Source organism: Apiotrichum porosum (assembly GCF_003942205.1).
Source record: "Apiotrichum porosum strain DSM 27194 chromosome Unknown scaffold_15, whole genome shotgun sequence".
Classification (NCBI taxonomy): domain Eukaryota; kingdom Fungi; phylum Basidiomycota; class Tremellomycetes; order Trichosporonales; family Trichosporonaceae; genus Apiotrichum; species Apiotrichum porosum.
In genome coordinates, this window is record NW_021167122.1 from 199,760 (window position 1) to 217,014 (window position 17,255).

The window sequence follows — 17,255 nt, forward strand, 5'->3', positions numbered from 1 at the left end:
GAGATCCATGAGATGCCCCGAAGAGGCTCGACGGTGGGGCCAACAGGTCCGACGGGGCGGTGGACAGCATATAGGCAGCATGCATCACTTCCCGTTGAGCGCCAACCCCCCGCCGTCACTCGCTCGCTCGCTCACGCCGGATCTGGCCGTCATTCCCCCGGTGGTCACGTTCCCCTCCCTCCACTCTCTCGTCTTGTTCCCCCCTCCACTCTCTGCCCAAAGTTGGGTGCCCCACCCCACCCACCCACTTATTCCCACCACAACCCACGTATCCTCACTCGCTGTCCGTCACCCACTCTCTCCCACTCCCTCCCAACCCTCCCAAGCCCCCCTCCAGCGACTCGCACCCCCCAAACCATGCCTGCACCGCCAACGCAGGTCACCATCTACGAGTCGGACCACACAGAAGAGGCATTCTTCCCCCAGCAGTCGGTGTACGACTACCTCTTGCCGCAGGCAGAGGGCATCTCTCCACGTCCCACATACGACGACGCACTGCCGGCCTTTATCGATGGCCCCAGCGGCACAGTGCTCACCAGGGGCGGGCTGGCAGACGCTGCTCTGCGCATCGCCAGCGGCTTGACACAGCTCGGCATGAAACCCGGTGACGTGGTCAGCATCTGGGGCCGCAACTGTCTCGAATGGGTCCAGGCAATGTATGGGTGCATGGCGGCCGGGCTGGTCATCACGCCGGCAAACGTGGCCTAGTGAGTGGACCGCCGAGCATCACAAAGCTTTGCTGACCCCCCTGCAGCGCACCGTTTGAGCTTGCGCACCAGATGAACAACTCGGGCGCACAGATGATGTTGGTCGACCCGCTCCTGCTGCCCCTGTTTGAAGCAACACGCCCGCTCTTCACCGCATCGTTGTTTCCAGCATCCCGCGTCATCCTGCTGTGCGACACGGCCGACAAGCCGGAAGACTCGCCATACAAGTCGCTGGGGGAGATCCTCGGCGACCGGCACGCGACACCGGTCAAGCTGGACGGCGCAGACGCGCACACGACGGCCTTTCTGTGCTACTCGTCAGGAACCACCGGTTTGCCAAAGGGCGTCATGACCTCGCACTTCAACCTCACGAGCCAGCTGCAGGCCGCCAACATTTCCTTTCCGCAGATCGAGTGGGACAAGGACGTGATCCTCGGTGTCCTGCCGTTCTCGCACGTCTACGGCCTCGCCGTCGTCCTCATGCACCCCGTCACGCGCGGCGTCCCCGTCGTCATTCTCCCGAAGTTCGACGAGATCAGCATGTTGACCGCCATCCAGAGCTACAAGATCACGTACGGCCTCATCGTCCCGCCCATTGTCATTGTGCTGCTCCACTCGAAAAACCTGCCCCACTACGACTGTTCCAGCCTGCACACGCTCGTCTGCGCCGCGGCCCCGCTCGCGCGGTCGCTGCAGGCCGCGTTCAACGCGCGTCTGCCGCACATTGTCCTCATGCAAGGGTACGGCATGACCGAGTGCTCGCCCGCGACACACTCGATGCGCCGTGAAGAGTCCGTGGGGCGCGCAGGAACCGTCGGACGCCTCCTGCCCGGATACCAGGCGCGGCTGGTGGATGCCAAGGGCCACGACGTCAAGCCGCACCACGCGGGCGAGCTGTGGCTGCGGGGACCGTGTGTCATGAAGGGATACCACAACAACGCCGAGGCGACGGCGAGCACCATTGGCCCCGGCGGCTGGCTCCGCACGGGCGACATTCTCGTCCGGTCCCAGGACGGGTTCTGGCGGTGGGTGGAAGGAAGGTGTTGATGGCGACGAGCTGAACCCTCCCAGTGTCATTGACCGCGTCAAGGAGCTCATAAAGTACAAGGGCTTCCAAGGTGGGTTCCAGAATGCTTGGCGGTAAAACCTGACCCCCCTTCAGTCGCGCCTGCCGAGCTCGAGGGTGTCCTCATGGAACATCCCATGGTGGCCGACGCCGGCGTGGTGGGAGTGTACGATGCGTCGCAGGCGACCGAGCTGCCCAGGTGAGTTGCGCGCGGTCCTCATGGACACCCCCCGGTCTAACTCTCTCACAGAGCGTACATTGTCCCAAAGGAAGAGTACGCAGACTACGTGCTGCTGCCACAAGAGGTGCAGGACTTTGTCGCGGCCACAGTGGCAGGGTACAAGAAGCTCCGGGGAGGCGTACAGACCATTGACGTGGTACCCAAATCGCCCTCGGGCAAGATCCTCCGCAAGCTGCTGCGCGAACGAGCCCAGAGGGAGTATGACGCGATTAACCCGAACAAGGCAAAGCTGTAGCAAGTACGACTTTTAACAGGACAAGACATGGCATGACATGAAGAAGAGGTGGGGGGCGTGAATGTAGCAAATGTAACAGGCAACCCGGCAGGGGCAACGCCGCTGGCTATGTCAACCTCTTGAGCATACGCTCAATAACGCATTCGACCAGAGCCTCGGTTCCAATGTCGGTGCCGAACTCGACATCCGCCTTCAAGCGGAGGTGGTGCATGAATATGACCTGGTCCTTCCACGAGTCGTCCAGCCTTGGGGTAACACAGTCAGTGAAAGTTTAGAGGCATTCTGCGAGCCGTACGTACCCTGTTCTCGTCGTTCCTGGTAAACTCGGTCATGTCCTCGACGTCCAGCCCGAACAGCCTGCCGTGTTAGAATGGCGATAAGGTATGAGATTGTGCTGACTCACGAAACCATGTCAAAAACGTTAATGCCCAGCATTTCCAGGCGCGGCGTAATTGCACCGTCTGGGCGGTATGCCCTCGTTGCGCATCCGTATCGCAGGTTGACGAGAATGAGGATTCCATCGGGATTTGGGTCGGCCAACCCGAAAGACGGGGACGTTTGGGAACGAGCGGGCCAAGTCTGCAACTAGGTTCTGGGCGCGGACGTCACTGTGGCCTGCGAGCTGGAGTCACGTCAGCAATCCGCAAAACCGATTTCTTGACCCACGGTCACCAAGACACCGCGCCTCAAACCTTTGTTGCGCAGAATTGGGGCCAGATCGAAGCCCAAGCACTGCCCAGTTAGCACCCACATACCCATGTTTGTCATACATACGTGTTTCTCCACCGCCAAAATCCACCTCGGGTTGCCCTCAAAGTCTGCCCCCATGATGTAGGGGATGTCGGTCAAAGTTGTCGTGCCGAGTGGGATGGCAGGGCCGCCGTGTAGGCGGTACGACAAACTGGTACCAGTCGCCAAGGCGATGGAGGCCGTAGACTTTGTGGCCAGGAAAAAGGTGTGACGACTAGCACCGGGGGGAGGCCGAGGATGATCTCGTCAAGGAACTGAGGGCCACGTCAATGGAGGAACAAATAATTAGGGAAACCACTCACGTCTTCTGACAACTTTCCTATTCCCTGTTTCTGGGCTTTGCGTTGAAGGACGTAGTGGAAGGCGCGAAACATTCTCCACTGTCCCTTGGTGATGATCACTTGGAGGGCGTTGAGGACATAGACAAGGACGCGTCGCCTCGGGACCGAGTACGTTCACAGTTCGCTGATGGTAAGCTTTGCACATGCCAAACCTTCCAATAACTCACTTCGTCCGAAGCGACCTTGGAGACCTTGGTCCTGGGCGGACGGTGGTGCGCTGATCTGAGCTCGCTTGCTGTTTGACGTCGTCGATGTAGGCTAGGGCCTGGTTGATCTCTGCTTTCGAGGGTCTGAACGGTCCAAGCTCTTTGTGGTCGATCTCCTTGCCAGGCGCAATCTCGACCTCATAGTCGACCTCGTAGGCGGTACCAGCAGGGATTGCTGTGTGGACAGGGTTGGAAGTGTAGCCGCTAATGACGGAGTTCATAAAGTTCAGGTCGGCGGCGATGCTCTCCTTTTCTTCGTCACGGAAGATGGCAGATAGGACGTGGCGGGGCATTGAGACGCTCCGGGCTGATGAGGAGGAGGTCCTCCAAGTTGAGCGCCAACATGGGGACGTCTGTTGAGATGGTTGCTAATGTGGATGTCAATGGGGAGAAGTACAGACTGCACACACACACACACACGTCAGCCCGCCTGCCATATGTCGCGCTACTACACCCAATATAACACCCACACGACTGATCGCGCGACTGTATGTATAGAAGCGGCAACACACCCACGCACCCAGATATGCTTCGTCACGTGACCCCGGTTGCTTCTGCACGTACAGGTCAATGGTGTGTGCCGCCAAGTTGCAAGTTGCTACCTCTGTCATGACATTCCGACACCAGGCCCCGCGCATGTTGGACCGAAACGCCTCGGCCAAGAATGAGGAGAGAGGTCCATGACATCCGTGTTGGCGCAATGCAAGGGTTATCTGATAAACACCCTCCGGCCGAACCGCCCAAAAGCCAAGCCCTTTGATCTCCAACCACATGGTTCAACATGTCCGCAGCCTTGGGACGGTTTGTGAGCAATGCTTACCGCGCCGCGGGCGGGAACGACCTCGGCCGAGCGGCCTGCCAAGATGGTACCGGGCGTCATGGCAATGTGCTGCACAACGCACCAGAAAGGCCAGAAACAAACGATCACCATCATGGAACGTTCGGAACACACTCCAGTGCCTCCTCGGCCGACGGGTCTTGGGTGTCTTGGCTTTTCGTCAATGTTCCCCCTCGTCTGCATACGACGTCGGGTCGTGGTGGTGGTATAACCAGCATGCATGCAAGGCCGCAGTGTGCATCTCCCCAACACCACAATCTCCATTCACGATGCTTGCCACTCTCCTCGTTGCTGCCCTTACCGCGTCGTCCGCCAGCGCCATGGCCATCTCGCCTCGCGCCTCCATCACGGTAGGCCGACACAATCTCGACTTTGGCTGACACAGATAACAGGAGTTCACCACCTCGCCGGTCGTGTTCAACTTTCCTCCCGGGCGTGAGGGCTTCAACGCCAGCACGGCGAGCAAGGCGCCGTGCGGCAACATGACCATGGGCGCCCGTGCCAACTACCCCCTGAGTGAGCCCCCCCCATACTCCAGTGATATATATACATACTCTCTTCTGACACCGTGTCCCAGCCGGCGGCCAGATCTCCCTGTCGCAGACCACGGCGATTGACAACCTCAACATTGTCTACACCAACGACAAGGACCCGGCGCGCTTCCACGCGTTCAGCAGCTTTGGCGCCGCGACCGTGCAGGACATTGGCAGCGGCGGGTACTGTACCGCCGGGCCCGACTTTGCCGCCCTGGGCATGGCCGCAGGCGACGTCGCGACCCTCATGGTGTTTTACCAGCTCGACGGCGCCGAGACGTACTACTACCACTGCGCGGACGTGCAGCTCGTCGCTGAATCATCGTTCACCAAGCCGAGCTATACGTGCGCCAACGCGACCGACGTCCAGATCGCCGCGTCAAACGACACGCTCAGCATGAGCGGCTGGTCGTCGGGCATGGCGCCCACGGCCACGGCGTCGAGCGGGAGCCACGCGTCGTCGAGCGCGGCGGCGGCGGCTGCGTCGTCGTCGTCGACGAGCACGTCGCGCGCCGACCGCGTCGTCGCTGGTGCCGGAGCCGTCCTCGCTGCCGTCGGAGCTGCGATGCTGTTCTAGAGAAGAGTGGGTAGTGGTTTCTGAACAGTCAAAGTGGCAGAAAAGGATCCAGAATCGAGTAATTTGAGTACACATATGCCACACTGTCGAATTGTCCACCACGCATGCTAAATCCGTACCGGCTGTTAATGTCGGAAACGCGGAAACTCGCCGAGGTGAGGGCCCCATGTGCGCAATGTGCGCCACTTGGCGAGTGTTCCCTCTGTCCTTGTGCGTGCTTCTCGCAAACGCGGTCATTCGCGGCTGGGTTCTAACCCGTAGTGTGTGCGTGCGGAGGATCACGTCGGTCGGGCCGGAGTGCTTCCTCTCGAGAGTGGTGGATACGGGCCGTAAATAAGAGCGCTGTCGGGCACAGCGGCCGCGGGGGAAACGTAAAGACGCATGCCCACTTTCGCGACTGTGTCTGCCCAACACACCCAGTCGGTTCCATCAGTCGAGCTCGTCGCCCTCTTGGCCACTTTTTCAGAGTCCTCTGAAACGGACCTGGTGGGCGTACTGGATGCATACATACTGTCTGGGGATGCACAGTGGGCTACCCAAGTACGACTGTGGATGCGTGAGCCCGAGATTAGATAGGGCCTTTTGACCGATCCACCTCCCCCCCCCCCCACGGGGCTCAGCACCACCACTCGCCACCAACCAAGCTGTCTACCCAGTCGTCACCCACATCATGTCAGCTCGCTTCGCTTCCCCAGCCCGCACACTGCCTAGCGTGCCAATGCATGCACAGCATCTCTCCACACTTCTTTAGCAAGCACGCTTCTTGCAGCGACGTCACTGTGCGCGCAGACCTCTGCGTCCTAAATGCCGCATCACGTGTGGATGGTTGTATCGGGTAGAGCCGACGAGCGCCGTGTTGGCCGAGGATGGGCATGCGGGGCCCGAACGCACTCCTGGGGGGATGATGGGATGGTGGATGAGGTGGATGCCTTCCTTCCTCGCGCCGCCAACCACTGACGAGGACCCCGTGTTATCTCTCTCCCTCGTCATCCTCCCTCGTCCTCATCGTCCACATCCCCCTCCTCACCATCCAGCATGCTCGTCGCCGACCTCGCATCGGCACGCGTATTGCGCTCAGCAGGTATGTGTGTCCTGCCCCACCCCTCCTCGTACTCCGCAGCCTCGTCTCTGCGCGAGCCAGAACGTCCCCACAGCCCATCACTGACCCTCCCCGCAGCGCTCGGTCTTCGACCAGCCTGCTCGCGCCGCTGGCTCCAAGTCCCCGCGCGCCGCGACGCCCAGGCCGCGCTCAAGGTTCCCGACCTCCCACCCCCGCCTCCCCCACCGCCCAAGACCCCCTCGGGCGAGGGCATCCCGTACTCGCAGCTCACCATTGGCGTCCCGCGAGAGACGTTCCCCAACGAGGCCCGCGTCGGCGTCACACCTACCGGTGTCGCGTTTCTGAAAAAGCAAGGGTTCGCACACGTCCTCGTCGAGCGCGGTGCGGGCGAAAAATCCACGTTTACAGACGCGGCGTACGCTGCGGCCGGCGCGGAGATTGTCCCCGATGGAAGCGGGTACGAGGGCGACATTGTCCTCCAGGTTCGCCCCCCGTCTGAGAAGCAGGTGGCTCTCCTGCGTCCCGACCAGACCCTCGTGTCGTTCATCTATCCGGGCATCAACAAGAACCTCGTCGAGGAGATCCGCGAGACGGGCGCAACGGCGTTTGCCATGGACGCCGTGCCGCGTATCTCGCGTGCCCAGGTCTTTGACGCGCTCAGCTCAATGGCCAACACGGCCGGATACCGCGCCGTCCTCGAGGCTGGAAACGTCTTTGGCCGCTTCTTCACGGGTCAGGTCACTGCCGCGGGCAAGATCCCTCCAGCCAAGGTTCTCGTGAGTGTGGCTCGTTGTGCCAGCCGTATTGCTTTCACCACGTCCCTGTGGGCCTCTCAGCCGTTGGCATGAGAGCCCGTTGATGCTCTTTTCGAGTCGCGAGTCTTTACCCGTGCCTCGTGTGGCGCTCCCCAGCGTACACATGTGTGCAGAGACGCAGGTCATGTCGCCAAGGTGCCTCGCCCGCCTGGCCTTCTGGGCTTCTGTCCGAGGCACCCCCCCTTGTGTATACGGCCTTGCTGACTCTGTTCCCAGGTCATTGGTGCCGGCGTTGCCGGTCTGTCCGCTATCACCACTGCCAAGCGTATGGGCGCCATTGTGCGCGGCTTTGACACTCGCCCCGTCGCCAAGGAACAGGTCGAGAGTCTCGGCGCCGAGTTCCTCACTGTCGCCATTGAAGAGGACGGAAGCGGCGTCGGCGGCTATGCCAAGGAGATGAGCCAGGTGAGTGGCAGCTTCCTCCCCGGGGTCTGTGCTAACGGGTAGGCCTTTCTCGATGCCGAGATGGCTCTCTTCGCCGACCAGGCCAAGGACGTCGACATTATCATCACCACGGCTCTGATCCGTACGTTATAAATTGCTCCTCGTCGCTAACGTCCCAGCCGGCAAGCCTGCTCCCAAGCTTTTGCTCAAGGAACACGTCGAGGCCATGAAGCGTGGGTTTCTCGTCGTTCCTCGTTTCTGACCCGCACAGCCGGATCCGTCGTCGTCGACCTTGCGGCGGAGACGGGTGGCAACTGCGAACTGACCGTCCCCGGCAAGCGCGTCAACCACAACGGCGTCACCATCCTCGGCTACACTGTGAGTCGCTGGTAGTGTCCTTGACGGTGGCTGTGGAGGCGGGCGTCCATGCCAGAGACCATTGCCGCCGGCCGGAGTGTGGATACTCCGCTAGTCTGGAGTTTAAGAACCACGTCAATGTGGATTTAACATGACGCATTGGCGTTTGGGGATACCTCTTGTTCCAGCTGCAACGCGGTGCTTGCAGACAGCTGATCGACAGGACCTGCCATCTCGCCTCCCGGCCCAGTCGTCGTCCCTCTACTCCAACAACATCACCAAGGTACGTCCATTGTAGCCAACAGCGCACCGCTCACACCCCAGTTCCTTGTGTCTATCGGCGAAAAGGGCCACTATGGGATCAACTACGAAGACGAGGTCGTCCGTGGCGCCATCGTCACGCGCGACAGGGAGATTCTCTGGCCTGCCCCCCGCCCAACGACCCCTCCCGCCGCCACCATTGCGCCCCCCAAGCCTGTGAGTGTTGCTGTGGCCTGTGGTGTTTGCAGAGAGACGACCCACTGACGTCGCCCAGACCGTTATGATCGAGGACAGCAAGACAGCGCTCACGCCATGGCAGTCTTCCGTTCGTGCCGCTACCACCACGACCGTCGGCATGGGTACTGTCCTTGGCCTGGGTGCCGTCACCAGCCCCGCGTTCATGACCATGTTCAACACGCTCGGCCTCGCCGGTCTTGTCGGCTTCCGTGCTGTCTGGAACGTCGCCCCGGCTCTTCACTCCCCCCTGATGTGTGAGTTCAGTGCCCCTACGACCAGTTGAGCGGGGTCACTTGACCTCTAGCTGTGTTTTGTCCGAAGCCAATTCAGCTAACCATCAGCCGTCACCAACGCGCTCTCCGGCCTCGTCGGCGTCGGCGGTCTCTTCGCCATGGGCGGCGGTATGCTGCCGTACACCTTCCCCCAGTGTCTGGGCGCCATCAGCGTGCTCCTGGCCAACCTCAGTGGGTTTCGTTTTGCTCTCGGCAACTAACCCACTCCAGACATCTTTGGCGGTTTCCTGATCACCAAGCGCATGCTCGACCTGTTCCGCCGCCCAGGCGACCCGCCAGAGTACGGCTGGCTGTACGCCATTCCGGGCGTCCTCTTTGCCGCTGGCCTCCTCTGGGCGTGGCAGAACGACGAAGCCGGGCTCACAGAGGCCGGATACACTGTGGCCACGTTCCTCTGTATCGGCGCCCTGACGGGTCTCAGCGCACAGGTGAGTGGTTGGTTCAGAAGAGGGATTTCCGTGGTGCTGCAGTTGGCGTCTGGCACTGGAGATTGGCTCCTGTGGTGTGCTGCTCGGCGTCGTCTAGGTGGCAATGAGAGGAACCTTCAGCGACTAACCTCCTCAGGCAACGGCACGCACCGGTAACATCCTCGGCATGCTCGGCGTGTTCGTCGGTGTCGTCACCACTCTCCTTGCTGTGGGCTTTACCACCGAGCAACTCGCGCAGGTCGCGATGGTCACTGCTCTCGGTGGTGGTGCCGGTCTGGCAATTGGCCGCCGTGTGTCGCCCATGGCCCTCCCTCAGACTGTGGCAGCCTTGCACAGTGTCGTTGGCCTGGCGGCCATGCTGACCTCTGCCGCCGTCGTCCTCGAAGCCGACACCAGCAAGCACGGCGGCGAGCTCACGCCCCTTCTCCTCGCCACGGCCTACCTCGGCGTCCTCATTGGTGGCGTGACCTTTACGGGCTCGATTGTCGCGTTCCTCAAGCTCGCCGGAAAGGTCAGCTCCAAGCCGTTGATCCTCCCCGGTCGCCACGCCATCAACGTCGGCCTCGTCAGCACCAATGCGCTTACCATGGGCGCGTTCATGACCATGGCCCCCGCCGCGCCAGCCATCGGTGCCGCGCTCCTCGCCGGCAACGCCGTTCTTTCCTGCATTCAAGGATACACGACGTCGGCGGCGATCGGTGGTGCCGACATGCCCGTCCTCGTCACGGTGCTCAACGCGTACTCTGGCTTTGCGCTTGTGGCTGAGGGTTTCATGCTCGACAACATGCTGCTCACGGCCACGGGATCGCTCATTGGCGCCAGTGGTAGTATCCTCAGCTACATCATGTGCCAGGCCATGAACCGTAGTCTGGCCAACGTCATCTTTGGCGGTATCGCCACAAACAACGCTGTCAATGGTGGGTTTGACGGTTGTGACACGGTACTAACCCATCGCAGACTCGACCAAGGGCCTGACGGTCGCCAAGACTAACATTGACGAGGTCGTCGACATGCTCGGCAATGCCGAAAGCGTCATCATTGTCCCGGGATACGGTGCGCAGCGCCGGCTAATCTGCTGTGTGAAAACCACGAACTGACAGCCCAGGAATGGCCGTGGCAAAGGCCCAGTACGCCATCTCCGACATGGTCGCCTCACTGCGCGCGCGCGGCATCAACGTCCGCTTCGGCATCCACCCCGTCGCGGGCCGTATGCCTGGCCAGTGCAACGTCCTGCTCGCCGAGGCCGGTGTGCCCTATGACGGTGAGTGGTGTGGGAACGCTTCAGTTGGATATCACCCCTGACACCACCGCAGTCGTCCTGGAGATGGACGAGATCAACGACGACTTCAAGCAGACCGACGTCGTGCTTTGTATCGGCGCCAACGACACGATCAACCCCATCGCCCTCGAGCCTGGCAGCCCTATTGCGGGCATGCCGGTGCTGAACGTCTGGAACGCAAAGAACGTCGTCGTCATGAAGCGCGGTATGGCTGCTGGTGAGTGCTACGGAACTGGTTGGGAGGAAGATGGATAGCGCAAAGGCACGCCAGTGCGCCAGTGGCCCGACAACGGGCGGCGTGGGTGCCTGTGTGCGGCTGATACGTGGTCACGTTTGGGCTATGGCTTCAGCCTTGTCCCTGTCTGTGTCTGCGTCTGCGCCTGTGGCAAGTGGCGGGCTGGGTCTGTGCATCAGGTTCGGCACTGCCGCCGGCCCAGCTCGAGGGTCTCGAGTGGCGGTAGAAGGAACTGTCCTTGCAGCGACTTATTGGTTGTGGCCGATGAGGGTGCGCACAGGCAAGCAGCAGCTGACACTCTGTGCTAGGATACGCCGAGGTCCCCAACCCGCTCTTCTTCTACCCCAACACCAAGATGCTGTTCGGCGACGCCAAAGCGACCTGCGACCAGCTGAGTAAAGGCCTCACGACCACGCCAGACAAGTAAGCCTGCAGCCGCACAGTTAGTTAGTTTGTAGAGCTGCGCCGACGTGGCGTAGTGTTGTGCCACGGCGCGCGCACAAGAGCCGGGGAGGCATTGTCCCCTTGGAAGAAAGAAGAAGGCAGTCCAGTCCGTTTTGATACCCGATGTACATGCACCCAGATGTCTGACACTTGCCCGTCGAGAAGATAGATGGCTTGATCTGGAACTGTGTGTGGCAAAGTCACGTGATGAAGGTATCCGATTTTGAGCTGCTGTCTCGGCCCACGCTGTCAGCGGTCCCCCAGGCGCCAGGTAGCGGAGTGGAGAGATGGAATATGATCGCCTGATTGTACTACCCCTCAGCTCGACAGGTCTCGCCGTCTTTGACGGGTTTGGAGGTATAACGCCCTGTCACTTGGTGCACTCGCCGGCAGATGCTGTGCTTTGCAAGATGCCACTCGCGTTCTCACTCTCACTCTCATGTCCTGACGCTCTGTACCACACAAACAGACAACCTCTGTTCACATGGCACAACACTATCTACAATTGGAACCCTACTCGCACTGCTACATTCCCGCCGACGTGTCTCCCCCCTGCCACAGCTCTAGCTGCCCACCCCAACCACACGACCCACTAGGGGGTTTTGCCACGTCAGAGGTCCGCAAACACCCACCCCGTCCCCGCAAGGACGGTAACATCGGGACGGGGCGCGACGTATCCGCGCGGGAAGCGGGGCAGACCTCGCAGGCCCTTGTCTGGAAACGCGTTGGCCATCTGGCCGTGGGCCGCCGTCCAGGCGGCAAGTTCGCGGTTGACGATGCTCTCGTCGGGCTCCTCACCGACGGTCGTCTGCAGCACCCACAGGCCGTAGCGGTCGAGCAAACTCGGGTGAGGCGCAAACTCGCCCAGCATGACCGCGAGGTCGGCATAGTCGTCCAAGGGCTCGTCGTCTGGTGGACCGCTCTCAGCGTCCTCGTACACACAGAACGTTGCGTTCAACGCGCGCCACGCCACGCGGCGGGCTGCTGCGCGATCGAGCTCGGTGTCGATGTAGCACTGCAGGTCACGGCACGCCTGTGTGTGTGTCAGTCAGATTCGGACAGGAAACGAGCGACGGTCGTACCCAGGCGAACACCTCGTCAATGTCGGCGTCACGCGCGGCTTTCCACTGCGGGTAGTACGGGAGATCACCTTCTCCGTTGTCTGCGACGCTGGCGTGCTCTTTGCTGGGTAGGTAAGCTACAGGTCTATCCAAGGGAGGCACATACCGCTGGAGGACGACGTCGCAGACGGCAAGGTAGACTGCTCCAGCCTTGTCACCGATGTGCGCCCACGACACCTCGTTAAACGCGTCGTGGATGGCCACCGTGGCGTTCTTGCAGGCCCACTCGATCTGTGAGCCAGGATTGAACGTGCCATGAAAAACAGGGATGGTGAAGGCCGTGTGGGACCAGTCGGTGAGCAGCCAGCCCGGCACCTGGGTGGGCTCAGCGACAGGCGGCGCCGGCGCGGGAGAGCCTGAGTGGTTGCTTTGGTCGACCGGTGGTGTCCTAGAGGACGGTGAGCGGGGTGGCCTGCACTCTTCGGGCATTGTGGGCTGTGAATGCAAAGGATAAAGGCGAGTTTGATGCTGTTGGTTGTGGTCGGGTGTTTACGACTGATCGACCTGTGGCCATTCCGCACGCCGGCTCTGCGGTTTCATCACCACACCCACTACACACTAGTGTGACCATGCGGGTTGTACAAGGCCCCCCTAGCCGACCACTTTCGCCGCACTGAGTACGCGCGACTGCAGACTTCACATCCTCCAGCTGTGATGGAAGACCAACGGGATGGAATCATGTGCAGTGTTGCCTAGAGAGGTACACTACCTGCTCGTGGGGACCGAGTATAGAGAGATCAGCAGAAAGAGTCGATAATGTGGCGACAACGATCAAGACCTGCGTCCATCTTCGACCTCCTGGCGCCGTGTGGAGACGCCAATACCGTCGAGCTCCAGGCAAATTACATCTGGGCTTCCAATGTACTGGAACTTCCCAGATGGCGACATGCACTTGTTTGCAAGGTGCCCAGAACGTCTCGATTCCTCAGAACACTGTACATGTCCCGCATGCATGTCGTCGTCTTGCATTGGAGCTACTGGAAGGCCTCGGGGTTTGACGCGGGCCCGGACTTGCATTCAGCATGTTCCGCCACTCGGCTCACAGGTGAGCTTGTGCCTCTTCCTCGACAGCCTCTACGTGAAGCTGCCTGAGCCTATCGCGTCGCTGTCGGGCGATATCAGGACCCTCTCTTTCGCAACTTGATTGTAGACATGGTATACAAAAGGGTAATCCATACCACTTGAGTGCCGAGGGTGACCGCCGCTCACGACAATTCAAACACCACCAGGGCCAACAACGAGCACTCCGAGAATGTGGGCGCCCCTTTGCAAACTGTGCACAGATGGAATGGACAACTATGGAAGCAGCACAAGGAGAAAGGCCTAACTCGTGCGAGCCATCTGCGAAACGGCCGTATCTGTCTCGCACACATGTGGCCGTCTTGCAACTGACCTGCTGGCTGTTGAATTACGGAATGTTGGAGAGAGCGGGTAGTCGACGTTGCAGCACAGGCCCAGATCGCAGTCGGCGCAACAACAACAACAACCGCAACAATAAAAATCAAGACTCTTTTTTAACTGTAATGCCTAGGGGGCTTGCTGAGAATGATCGGACTTCAGAATCCAGTCTGGGTCTACCCACAATTCAGAGTGTGATTACAACGGGGGACTGCTTGGGAGTTATGTAACTCCCGGCCAGACTGTATCGACACTGCCGAACTCCCGGATCGAACACAGGTTACTGTTGGCCCCGGTCAGGGATGATTAATCCCTCATCTACATTAACCGCTATGTAAATTGACCGCATTTGTACTGTGATTTGAAAGCGGCTAATGTATACAGCCCTACGGTGGCTACAGTACGTGCTTACAGGTTACACCTCGGCTGGCGGCGTGGCATGTGTGGGCGGAGGACTGGACTGGCATGGGTTTCACCGCGCCACCGCTTACATACTGCCACAGAGTGTGCGTGGGGCCGCGGATAGCGGTGAGCTTTCGCCCGGGGGGACGTGGTTAGAACCTGTTGGCATGCGGTGACCGTTTCAGCGATGACCATCTCGCGTCGCGGATCGGCTCCTGGCATTGCCGTGTCGCGTTTTGGTCTCCAGGTTTCCTGCGGCGGTTGTTGCGAGTCGTGGCAGAAGTGCTCCAGTGATCGGGGAGACGGTACACCCACTTCATCCCCTTGATCTGTTGACGTGCTGTTTCCTGCGTTTGCACTGTCCGGCTTTTCCGGAGGCACCATGTGGTTCGCGTCCATCCAAGCTTCCAAGGCCTGCTGGCACGGGGAACGGCCACCGGGAATGCGCGTTACAAGGCACTCGCGAACTCTTTTCCGCACATCAGAGAAAGTGCACCGACGACGAGCGGCGTGTGCCGCCGTCATTGAAGAGCGCGTACTTTCACAGCTTTACAAGCGTCAGTGCGAGTGACCGGCAGCGACGAGACGAGTGGACACGCATGGCTATCCAGCGCAGCGCTGAGCGATTGCGACCGAGCAAAGGGTCTTGATTGCGGGTGGCGCGAGGCTGTTTTCCAACCGCCACTCCACAGCCTCAGCTAGCGTTCAGCCTCCGGCATCCAGCTTCTGGTCTGTCGCATACCACGGCCACCTGATACCAGCCAGCAATAGATAGATATGCCTGTTGGTGACACACGCGCGGACGATAGAGGCCAAGAGCCACGACCCTAGGGGCCAAGAGCAAGACTGGCCGGCAATGGTCTGCCTCTAGCCGGTGATTGCGGTCAAAAGAGGCCCTGGGGGATACCTTAATGGGCTTGGCTGCGGCACAGACGACGAATCTATTCATTGACCGGCAACTGGTCAGTGGAGCAGCGGAGCAGTGGGTGACGTCGACTGCTACCCCTAGGTCGATGCATGCCCATGGAGGCCCGTCGTGCGCGGTATGTGTTGGAGCAGACGTCCTGCGTCCCGTGGGGGCAGGGTTGGCGACAGTCGCCTCCGGACTGTGTCGATCTGGAGCTGGAGGGTGAGCGCGGGGTGCCAAGGAGTGGGGGTGAGCCTGCCAGTGTTGAGATGTTGGTCAGAACAAGCAGTCGCCAGGAAACGAACACAGTGAGCCATGTATAAAGAAAAGTCCATCATGATACGATGCAAAAAGTCTACTGCATTCCCTGCTGGCGCGACGTTTGTTTTACGGGTAGGGGACACAAGAGCGATAAAGAGGAGAGTCATTAAATCGACACTGCTGGGAGGCAAGAACACAGGAAGGCGAGGGCCGCAGCGCTTAAACCTGCTGGGCGACCTCGTGGTCGGACGACTGCGAGGTCTTCTCAGCGTGGGTCTCGTGAGCGGCGACGCCCTGCGCGGCACGCTCGCGTGACTCCTTGCGGTAGTGCAGACCAGCGAGGACGAGGAGGACCCATGTGGCGGTCAGGAAGGCAAAGGCGAACCAGGCGCAGATCATCGACTCGTAAGCGGTGGTGCCCCTGTAGGTAATGTTCTTGCCGAGGGCGGCCGCGAGTGTGTTGAGGGTGGACTGGGTGAATCCGGGAGCGGAGAGGACGGCGCTGCGGCCGACAACAATGACGGTCGCGGCAATGGCGACACCGAGGACGAAGAGGGCGGCAACGCCGAGGGCAATCTCGTTGAGGAGACGCAGGATCCACGGCGAGTGGCCGTTCCTGCGCTCGCGCCAAAGGTGGATCTCGGCGTAGGTCTGGAGATAAGTTAGCTAAGAGCCACCAAGACGAGACGCAGGCCCAGGTGTACTCACGGCAACCGCAACGGCGAAACCGCACGCAGCGCACAGCAGGGCGGACACGACGACGACGTCCTGGGCTTCGACCTTGCCTCCGGGGACCGTCTTGGCCTGCGACAGTGGTCAGCGTGAGGGATCTATGGTTGTGTGACAGCTCTGCGATGACGTTGTGGGAGAGACATGTGCTTGCTGCGCTCGGGGCATGGGCCGGCAACGACGAGGAACAGTGCCTCTGTGCCGCCGCCGCCACCACCCCATGCCATCGGGCAACCCCTCAGGTAGAGCGTGCGTTTCCCGGTGGTCGGTGCGAGCGCCGCCGCTGCTATCGGCGGCGACACGCCGGCGCTCCGTCTCTGTACTGCACATGTCTTTGCTGCTCGCGGCGACGACGGACAATGCAGCGACGGGCGTGAACGGGGGGAGATGGCAAGCCATTCTGCAGACGCCAAGCATACGGCGGGCGGGGGCGGGCGGGCGGCAAATAAAGCCACCACCGACACAACTTTTGTGTCTTTGTCCTTGTCTCTGGCGGCTGCTGCCAAGCGTGTGCGTGTGTGACAGACGGGACTTGGCGAGCGTGAAGGTACAATGCAAGCATGCAAAAGGGGTGTAGAGGATGTGGTGGGGGGGGGGGGGGGGGAGCAGGCGGCAAAAACGTACCATGAAGACCTTGTCATCGTGCAGGACCTGGAGGGCTGTTTACAGTGTCAGCTGGGCGGGGGCCTTGGGCCTGGCGCGCGCGTCGTGCCATTTGGGACTCACCCCATCCTGCGAGACCTGTCGCTGCGACGGTCAAGGCGAACGAGAAGAAGATGCACACGAGGCGAGCGCGGAGGAGGGTCTTGAGGCTAGCCATGGTGTTGCTGGAATGAAAGTCGGTGGGTTGGTAAAGTGGTGGGTGTGGTGAGATGGTGTAATGTGGATGGACAGCAGGGGGCCAAGACTAGCGGGATGTTGTGGCTTCTTAAAAGAAACCCGAGCGAGCAGACATGTGTGACGCTAGGCGCGGGTCAGCTGGCTCTCGGGCAGCGCGCCAGAGGCCACAGGCCACATGCCCAGCAGTGCATTGCGCGCGCGCGTGCGGGTGAGACACACAAAACGCTTGCTCTGTCGTTGTTCGCGCTGCGTTTGCCGTTTTTTGCCGCCACCTGACCCCCCCCTCGTTCCCTTGCCGCGGCCCCCGGGG

The 17,255-nt window shown here is 60.8% G+C and overlaps 7 protein-coding genes across 7 annotated transcripts; 3 read left to right on the forward strand and 4 right to left on the reverse strand.

Moving 5' to 3' along the window:
* Positions 1-357: 357 nt before the first annotated feature.
* Positions 358-2,249, forward strand: EHS24_003142 (uncharacterized protein; the record flags this gene model as incomplete). Its single annotated transcript, XM_028618841.1, has 5 exons — positions 358-707; positions 755-1,732; positions 1,779-1,825; positions 1,870-1,972; positions 2,024-2,249. The coding sequence occupies 5 exons, from the start codon at positions 358-360 to the stop codon at positions 2,247-2,249; spliced, it is 1,704 nt and encodes a 567-aa protein (XP_028472729.1).
* A 106-nt stretch (positions 2,250-2,355) lies between these two features.
* EHS24_003143 (uncharacterized protein) lies at positions 2,356-2,660 on the reverse strand (the record flags this gene model as incomplete). Its single annotated transcript, XM_028618842.1, has 3 exons — positions 2,356-2,475; positions 2,549-2,606; positions 2,653-2,660. The coding sequence occupies 3 exons, from the start codon at positions 2,658-2,660 to the stop codon at positions 2,356-2,358; spliced, it is 186 nt and encodes a 61-aa protein (XP_028472730.1).
* Positions 2,661-3,454: 794 nt separating this feature from the next.
* Positions 3,455-3,839, reverse strand: EHS24_003144 (uncharacterized protein; the record flags this gene model as incomplete). Its single annotated transcript, XM_028618843.1, has 2 exons — positions 3,455-3,464; positions 3,508-3,839. 2 exons carry the CDS (start codon positions 3,837-3,839, stop codon positions 3,455-3,457), a joined length of 342 nt encoding a protein of 113 aa, XP_028472731.1.
* An 814-nt stretch (positions 3,840-4,653) lies between these two features.
* EHS24_003145 (uncharacterized protein) lies at positions 4,654-5,494 on the forward strand (the record flags this gene model as incomplete). The annotated part of the gene is made up of 3 exons (XM_028618844.1): positions 4,654-4,734; positions 4,777-4,900; positions 4,962-5,494. 3 exons carry the CDS (start codon positions 4,654-4,656, stop codon positions 5,492-5,494), a joined length of 738 nt encoding a protein of 245 aa, XP_028472732.1.
* A 1,035-nt stretch (positions 5,495-6,529) lies between these two features.
* On the forward strand, positions 6,530-11,270 carry EHS24_003146 (uncharacterized protein; the record flags this gene model as incomplete). The annotated part of the gene is made up of 16 exons (XM_028618845.1): positions 6,530-6,575; positions 6,672-7,330; positions 7,586-7,774; positions 7,817-7,895; positions 7,933-7,986; positions 8,025-8,131; positions 8,334-8,393; positions 8,435-8,587; positions 8,646-8,862; positions 8,950-9,072; positions 9,112-9,329; positions 9,466-10,246; positions 10,287-10,382; positions 10,435-10,590; positions 10,643-10,825; positions 11,152-11,270. 16 exons carry the CDS (start codon positions 6,530-6,532, stop codon positions 11,268-11,270), a joined length of 3,240 nt encoding a protein of 1,079 aa, XP_028472733.1.
* A 627-nt stretch (positions 11,271-11,897) lies between these two features.
* On the reverse strand, positions 11,898-12,837 carry EHS24_003147 (uncharacterized protein; the record flags this gene model as incomplete). The annotated part of the gene is made up of 3 exons (XM_028618846.1): positions 11,898-12,320; positions 12,370-12,472; positions 12,515-12,837. The coding sequence occupies 3 exons, from the start codon at positions 12,835-12,837 to the stop codon at positions 11,898-11,900; spliced, it is 849 nt and encodes a 282-aa protein (XP_028472734.1).
* A 2,758-nt stretch (positions 12,838-15,595) lies between these two features.
* EHS24_003148 (uncharacterized protein) lies at positions 15,596-16,925 on the reverse strand (the record flags this gene model as incomplete). Its single annotated transcript, XM_028618847.1, has 4 exons — positions 15,596-16,027; positions 16,085-16,180; positions 16,730-16,764; positions 16,832-16,925. 4 exons carry the CDS (start codon positions 16,923-16,925, stop codon positions 15,596-15,598), a joined length of 657 nt encoding a protein of 218 aa, XP_028472735.1.
* Between the last annotated feature and the right edge of the window lie 330 nt (positions 16,926-17,255).